We start from the raw sequence: 7,859 nt of genomic DNA on the forward strand, positions 1-7,859 counted from the left end.
AAGCTGACATTTCTAAAGTTGTCCTGGTTGTGTTACTATTCTGAACGACATGACACAAGAACGACGCTGTCTCTATCATCTCACGTCTTCTGTCGCTACTACTAGTGTTGGGAATCCCTTGCCACTTTTACAGTACCGGGATTTCGGGATTTTCGAAACGCAATTAAGGGGCACAGCAGATCGAGAAATTAGCGTAGTAACGCGAACATTGGCAAATATAAACCGGTTTCCCAGCCTAGTACTATGAAGGGTAGATTCTGAAAAAAGTAGACTACTTAGCAGCCATCGCCTTCTGCGGATGTACAAGGCTAATTAGCGATGTAGCTCTGCAGTGCGACATGTCAGATGAAGTCCCATTTTTCGGCAAGTCGTCTCCCACTTAACAAACTAGGAATTTTCAGACGCTTTGTCAGTGACGTAGCCGTGACAGCCTCGGACTCAGACTGTCTGACACCTTCGATGAAAATTTTATTTCGGATAATTAATGAACTATTGCAGATAAATACTCAGGATTGCGTTCACAATTTGTTTGCATCAACTTTGAATGAAGTTCCCGAAAGAAGCAGCTGCAAAATATGTGTTTGCGGTCAGTCCAGAGTTGGCTACATAATTCCACACTGTGCAAGTGACAAATTATTAATATTTTGTTTCAACATTTTATTATCCACTAATAAAATATTTTGGTGTTCGGCAATATGAGCATAAATTAGGTACATGAACAATGTGTTACTTCCATACACATCAACCAAATGTTAATGAGCATGTACTGCTTGCGACACACTTCTAGCTGTACCATTATCGTGTTTGAGGGTGGGTAGTAAGATGAGGGTGGGAGTGTATTAGTCGGGAGAAACAATATTCCAACACCTGAAGATTTCAGACAGGATAAACCGCGAGCTGTCGATTTCTGACAAGTATGTCGCAAGCAGTACATGCGTATAGAGTGAACGGGACGGTGATCATCATGAGACACATTAGAGAGTTTTAGTGCGTCCTACGCAAAGGCGATAACGTACGTAACAGATAGCGTTGGTGGTTCTGCGCACTGCGCGAAGCTCTCTTTATGTGATGTGCGTGTGCCAAATCATCAACGCTATCCCTTATGTACGCAAAGTCGACAGCGTACGATGTACTAAAACTTCGTAGCGAGTATCCGCAGCTTTGCTTCAATCCGCCCTCGAAAGAAATTGCTCAGCATTTGTTATCAGTCTGATGTGCACGGTAATCAGCGATAATCAGCGAAAGGTGAGTACAGGGCATGATAACGTTGATGTATAAGTGTGTACGTTTATGTACGCATGTACGTTAGAAGTATGTACATTTGTTCCGGCCAGTAGCGTAGCCAGAAAAATACGGGAGAGGTTCTACGGGAACTTTACATGGGCAAATGGATATCACCCTCGTTTTCCCTCTCCCAAATGCAATACCAAAGGCACGACTTCGGGGTGGGGGGTTGGACCCCCGAAACGGACGCCCCAACCTCTGGCTACGCCACCGGTTCCAGCTAGCGATTCTACTCGCTGGTTCTGGTAATAACGCGAGGCAATCTACGCAAAAAGGCCTCGCTTAGCGTACTAATAACCGTAGCTTTTCTGTCGACGCAAGCGTCACTGCGCAGCTTTCGTCATCGAAAGATCGAAAGCCACTTCCACGGTCGGGTTGAATGAAGCTCTGTACGTCAGTTACGTCAATCAATCGACGCTACGATTTGTCCCGGTAGTTTGAGTCTCAATGGGAATCCTGGAACAACGGCGATCGCAGCGTTGGATTTGGAGTGCGGCTTGCAAGGCGCCACGTTAGTATCTGTGGTTGCTCTGTTCCTGGACGGTGGTTTCGCTGTGCAACACGTCGAGAATGGTACCTGCTTCTAGCTGGAACCTGAAACGAACAGAAAATGTTACTGTTCGGATTTCAGTATTCATGAGTGAGAACAAACTAAAAACTAAAACGCTGCAAACATTCTGGCAAATGAACCATGGCTAACCATGACATGAACTTTAAAGTGCCTCGACGAACTAAAAGAAAGTATTTATTTATAAAAATACAGATGAAGATATATAGTATATATATATATTTGGTTCGTTTCCACTGATTTGCAAAAGACGAATTTCGTTTCGGATTTTCTAAGAGTAGGTGACGTCACCGAGACCTGTCTTCGCTCTCTGCCCCACGTTGGAAGACTGCCAGTAGCTGTGGTGTTTATGTTACTTCCACGTCACACCGAGAAAGAACATTTTGGTAGAATACACGTGGGTTACAATATATATTCTTAGGACACGAGATTTAATCCGCAGTGGCACTTTAAATGGTTGCGGCGATAAATCACCATGAGTTAAAAAAGACGTTTTACCTTTGTCGTATACGTGCACCTCTTGAGGTAATCAATGTAGATTGATCCGTTGCGGCAGTGACGCAGATAGGGCGACCATTCAGAGCACTGAATGAACACCGACCGCTCGCTCCTGACGCGTTGCAGGCCATATGGCTCCACGCATGTGGTCCTCGGATCATCTGGAAATGGTCCCAGGGTGTAAATTTAAAATTGATAAAAATCAAGTTTAACTTACCTACTATGGGCAGTGGCACTCCAAAATGCGTAGGTGTCCTAGGGACTGATTGGAATTACAAAACGTAATCAGGATGTGCCAATGGATGACTATGTCGGGTCCGTAATCGTGAACTTACGGGCACTCCAATCCACGGTGTCTGAATCCGGGTCGCATATTTGTGAGCGATTCCGAAGGTTGATGTATCCTCTTGCGTAAATCGCATCCGAGATGATGCAGTAAGAGTCCTGCATGGGGAAAATAGGAATCCTCAGATCGGAAACGATTGCTATCGTTTCGGCTCACTTCAAGTTTCTAGAAAAGCGCCACGAGAAAGTTCAGAAAAAAGAAACGTGTGCTGCTGTGAACAAAATATTTCATGCCAGGACCTATAGTTCTGCGGCTGCTTTCATGTCACGCTTGGTTCGGTCCCTCCAGAATGCCCCATGAGCTGTGCTGTCATTTGCGGATAACCCCTTAGAGCATGCAATGATTACGTCATTATCTAGTTGCTCAGTAAATAACTCACTTGTGGGATTGGGCCACAACCCTTGATCTCCTCGAAGAACATGCTCGGGCCTGGACATGTGTGTAGCTGAAGCTGCCCACTTTTGCACACGAAATAGGACTTCGGGTCTTGTGCACTTACGAAATAATGTTCGCCGTTGTCGCATTCAATATCTTGTTGAAAACAGTGACAGGAGAAACGTAAGTGTTATGCCATCATCTATGAGAGCTCGTTTGAATATTGAAGAACAAGGTCATGAGAGACTCACGAGATGTCCAAGACGTCGTGCTCCGAGGAGGGTCACAGTAGAGGTGCTCCTCTGTCGGGTGTTCAGCTCCAGCTTCGTAAAACATGCCATGAATTATGCATCCGTGCTTCTGTGTACGGAACAAATCTTCGTATTTTTATGTGCGTAACGTCACCTGAACAACATGAGAATAAAGGCAGGGTTACTGACCGTCACCTGACTGATCTCGTGTTACTTTACCTCCCCTCGACCTCACTGATGGTGAGAGTTCTCGCAGTGGATTAGTTTACTTAAAATTATTGTTTTCACTGGTCCCACTCTAGTTGACAGGCTTACCAGTGACGAGGAGTATGCAAGCTCGTAAAATTCCTATGTTTTAGGGGTGAGCACCACGCCCGTAAACGATTTCGTTTCCTTGAGCACTACACACTAGTTTTTCTACAGCCAGCAGGTGTTTTCAGCCACAGCAAGCAGCGAACTATAGCATACATAACATAATGCGGTTGTATATCGTTTCTTATTCGAGGGTGCATGTCTAATAATCAGAACTGCGCATATACTCTCTTGAAGGAATCAATGACACAGAGGAGTGACAAGGAATCTCAGTTTCTCTTCTGGTGTATAGAATGAAAACATCTGTGTTGTGTCGAGCAAACGTGATAGCCGGAATAAAATCCGCTTGACCTTGTGATTAGCAAATTTTGTTGCAGTCAGGCGGATCAGAATTCGCAATGTAAAATGATTTCGAGAGTGACATGGGGGAATCCCGGAAAAGGTGTCTGACCCTGTGTGCGTACCTCTTTCGGGTACCAGCAACGTTGCAGCCTCTCCAGGAAAATGGAGTGCCCCTGACAAGAGAGGAGACGCAGTGGCGCTCCTTCCTGGCAGTAGTAGAACTTCTTGTTGTCCTCGGGATGCACGAACGAGCCGTTGGGTTGCGGGCACTCAAAGACTGGAAGGGAAATGGTAATGACTGTTTCCGCTAGGTGTATGGATCGACTACGAGGCTGAGATTAGACATCCTGAACACTGAAATTAGACATACTTTTCGACCACCGGGTTGTCGACTTTGCTGGATCGCAGATCATATTTGCATTATGCGGACAGATATCTCCCGCTCTGTAGCGATGCCCGTGTATCCGGCAATCCTTATGCTGCAATTGAGAAATGCGCATCATCAGCTATAGCAAAACCACCCAGAGAGTGAAGAGACTCATCAAGAACATTGATTCCCATACTACAGTGTATTAATTCCGACGCACGGAATACAGGCAGACTCCCGTGCATCTAGCTGCACCTATCCACACAGAATCCGGTAACGTGTGAAATCCTACATGCCTGTCGCGTGGGGCCTATTACGCCATTCTGGGTCGTTTCTTTCGCGCCTCAGCCCATTCTGAAATCCTTATCTTTCCTGCTGTTTTTTTTTTGGGGGGGGGCGATCGCACAACCGCCCCCCCCCCTTCCTGGACCCACCACTGATTGTTGATTGAGCACCATTTTGGCATGACATACTCTTATTTGCACAGTGAGCATTTCAACGCCGTGGAGGAGGTAGCACGGTGGATGAGACGGCATGGGTATGGATTATGGAATGGATGCCTTCTCGATGAGATGACCACAAATGTTCACTTAGCACTAGTTCTATAGTAAGTTGGTAAACAGTAGCAAATTCGGCGAAGACTGTATAGAAAGGGCAATGTCAAATGTGAAGTGATTTGAACTCGCTTGCCATTCTCTGAGCCTCGCATGTCGCGGTCCACGGGTTGAAGCGTGTCCTAAACGGACAGGGCTTCATGGTGACTCTGTTGTCGCGGCAGTTGAAGTAGAACTTATCGTTGTCTCGCAGTGCGAATTGTCCCGTAGGGCTAGGGCAGGTGAATACTGCAAGGTACAGACAAACAAAGCGGTTCATGAAGTGTTGGCGAGCCGGTTACGTATATCCTCAAATCACACAGTTTTCGCACATACCTGTCGTCCAGTCGTCCGTGTTCCTGTTGGGGTCGCAGATCTGACCTCCATCTCTTGGATTAACGTAACCTCTGGCATACTGAACCGTTTCGATATTGCAGGTTGACCACTGAAACAGATACAGTGCTATGAGTGTCATTTTGTGTCGTCGTTTCGGCTACCTTTGTTATCATATGTACGTATGCAGCGAATTGTTACGTCAATTCTGGAACTTTTTGCGCGGCAGTGGCGATAACCGCACTCAAGCACTTAGCTCCCAATATTATTTTTGTTTTTGGCTGCGGCGTGTTCCGCAACGAATAAAGTGAGCTCCCGCGAAAGAACGACGGGCGCGGGTGACCTGCAACGCGCGTGTGAGGCCTCTGTTCCGCCACACCTTTCAAATGCCCTCCAGGCTTGGAATGAGCATATCGGAGAACGTGGGAAGGAGAAGGGTAGGTCGTGACGTCACCTATCCCCCTGCCAGGGCCGATCACGAGACTCGTGGCGTAAACCAGCGCAGCGCTGAGAAGAAAGAATCAAAGAAGAGCACGGGGGATTGCCGACGTCACGCGAGGATCGTGCCGGCCTGCGTCAGCGGCTGCTTTCTCCGACTGTTCTTGTAAATTTAATTGCACAGTGACAAGAAAACCGCACAGCGAAAACATTTCGCACGATGACTCCTGATAGACAGCTTGACGAATGAAACAGGGTTTCGTAGTCACATGAAATGCCACGTAAGAGAGTACTGTTTGTTATGCTGCACGCTACATGTGCGAATTATGTTCTACACCACACTTGCAAACGTGGTCGCAAAAAGAGAGGAAATACCGATCTCTTACAAGGCGCAGCAGCATCACAACACATTAAAATTCTTGAGGTGGCGATCATGAGAATTGGCGTAAACGAATACGATAAAAAGAAGGAAACATAAAAAGGACACAAAGATACTTAAAAAGAAAAGGACATAAAAGGAAGCACGAGCAACATAAAGGGGACGAAACACAAGGAATCGAAACGAGAAATGTAAAGAAACAATAAATTTACACCAAGGAAGACGAAGAAAAGAAGAGCCGCTAATCAAAGTATGCTGCTGAAAATGTGACGAAACGAATGATGTGACTGAGGAGTATGTAAGAATGTAAGAGAAGACACGGCCAGACACCAGAAACCAATAGGAAGATGAAGATGATGAGTGTGACGTGATTATCAGCCGGGGTGAACTTATGGCAATAACACACTCATCATCTTCATCTTCCTAGTTTCTGGTTGCGGTTTATGAATTAAACGGATGACTGCAGCAACGCTCGCGCTGCTTCTCGTTCCTTCACTTAGCGCACGGCCGTGTCTTCTCTTACATTCTTACACAGTAGATGCGCGATAAATACCTTGCTTACAAGAGAGCCCTGATATGTTACATCTTTGCTGAACAAGAACGAGATAAAAGCATAAACGAAAAGTCGCTCAGTCAACCTACAAGATCTGGTTCTTTGCAATTGTTCCAGAAGCTGTCGTAGACTTCCGATTCGGGGCACCTCAGTACTCTGGAAGATTCACTGGAGCACACGAGGTATTCAGATGGATGCTCTTCAACAGCAGTATAGTCTTCTCCCCCAGAGCACGTTTTCTTCACTAGAAGAGTTAAAAAGAGAGCCAGGAAAATACAAGAAAAACCAGAACGGGGTCCCTTAATATTTACCTTCGCCGTTAAGGGTGCGCAACATTTCTGTTCCGAGAATCCTAGTATCATCGCCTTTCGCCTGCGTAGTCTCCTCTGTTGTACAAAGAAACTTTCTCGCATAAGTCATTCTTATTTTAAGCCGTTCCACCTATAGTTGTTACCTCTAATGCAGCACGGACCGGTGGCCCCAAGGTGGCAGTCGCAGCGCTCAGTTTTGCTGTTGTAGACGCCCCAGTTGCAATTCACATGACACTCCAGAGTGTCTTCCTCAATGCATGTACAGCTGAGTCCGCTGTTAGTGCAACTCCGAATTCGCATTGTTTTTGCCTTTCCGCCGCCACAGAGGCCATCGCAGAATTCCACCGTCTTCCACGAGCCCCATGATCCACAGTCCCACAGTTCACCATCGAGGTCTTCTGGACAGACATCATCAGCTGCAGACCTCGACGTAACAACGGCAAGGAGAAACCTGACAACAACAGTGGCACAAGTAAAGTACTTCCAAAGACTAGACTCCCAACTTTGACTAAAGACTCCTAACTTTAAGACAACATGTACGTAGTTCTCACCAATACGCCTGTGTTTGGAGAGTCCTAAACGCCATAGCTATGTCCAGCGCCCAAAAAACTGTAGCGAACTCAGAGGATTCACCGTCGTGGTTGTTCTGCATCCTCATGTGCAAATCTTTATATACTGCCTCTGCAACAGTGCAATCCGATAGACCCACTTCCGCTGCCGGTTAAAAACTTCTTCTCGTGAATGACCACCACGGAGTACTGATAACGGGTTGAGATAGGAAGGCCGTACGAGAGACCGGATATGCTCAGTTGCGTTTACCGTTGGGACATGGTTGTGACAGAGTGAACACAGACAGAACCGTAGGTGATTCAAGCTTTGAATGTATAACGCAAATGAGAAAAAAGGACG

The 7,859-nt window shown here is 46.3% G+C and overlaps 1 protein-coding gene across 1 annotated transcript; it reads right to left on the reverse strand.

The window, feature by feature from the left end:
* Positions 1–597: 597 nt before the first annotated feature.
* Positions 598–7,608, reverse strand: LOC135398238 (uncharacterized). The gene is made up of 14 exons (XM_064629664.1): positions 7,502–7,608; positions 7,094–7,401; positions 6,951–7,025; positions 6,729–6,883; positions 5,273–5,381; positions 5,034–5,185; positions 4,347–4,455; positions 4,099–4,253; positions 3,323–3,431; positions 3,076–3,227; positions 2,686–2,794; positions 2,568–2,612; positions 2,351–2,511; positions 598–1,878 (listed from the first exon to the last, which is right to left on the reverse strand). The coding sequence occupies exons 1-14, from the start codon at positions 7,606–7,608 to the stop codon at positions 1,729–1,731; spliced, it is 1,896 nt and encodes a 631-aa protein (XP_064485734.1). The 3' UTR covers positions 598–1,728.
* Between the last annotated feature and the right edge of the window lie 251 nt (positions 7,609–7,859).

This window comes from Ornithodoros turicata, chromosome 1 (assembly GCF_037126465.1).
Source record: "Ornithodoros turicata isolate Travis chromosome 1, ASM3712646v1, whole genome shotgun sequence".
NCBI lineage: Eukaryota > Metazoa > Arthropoda > Arachnida > Ixodida > Argasidae > Ornithodoros > Ornithodoros turicata.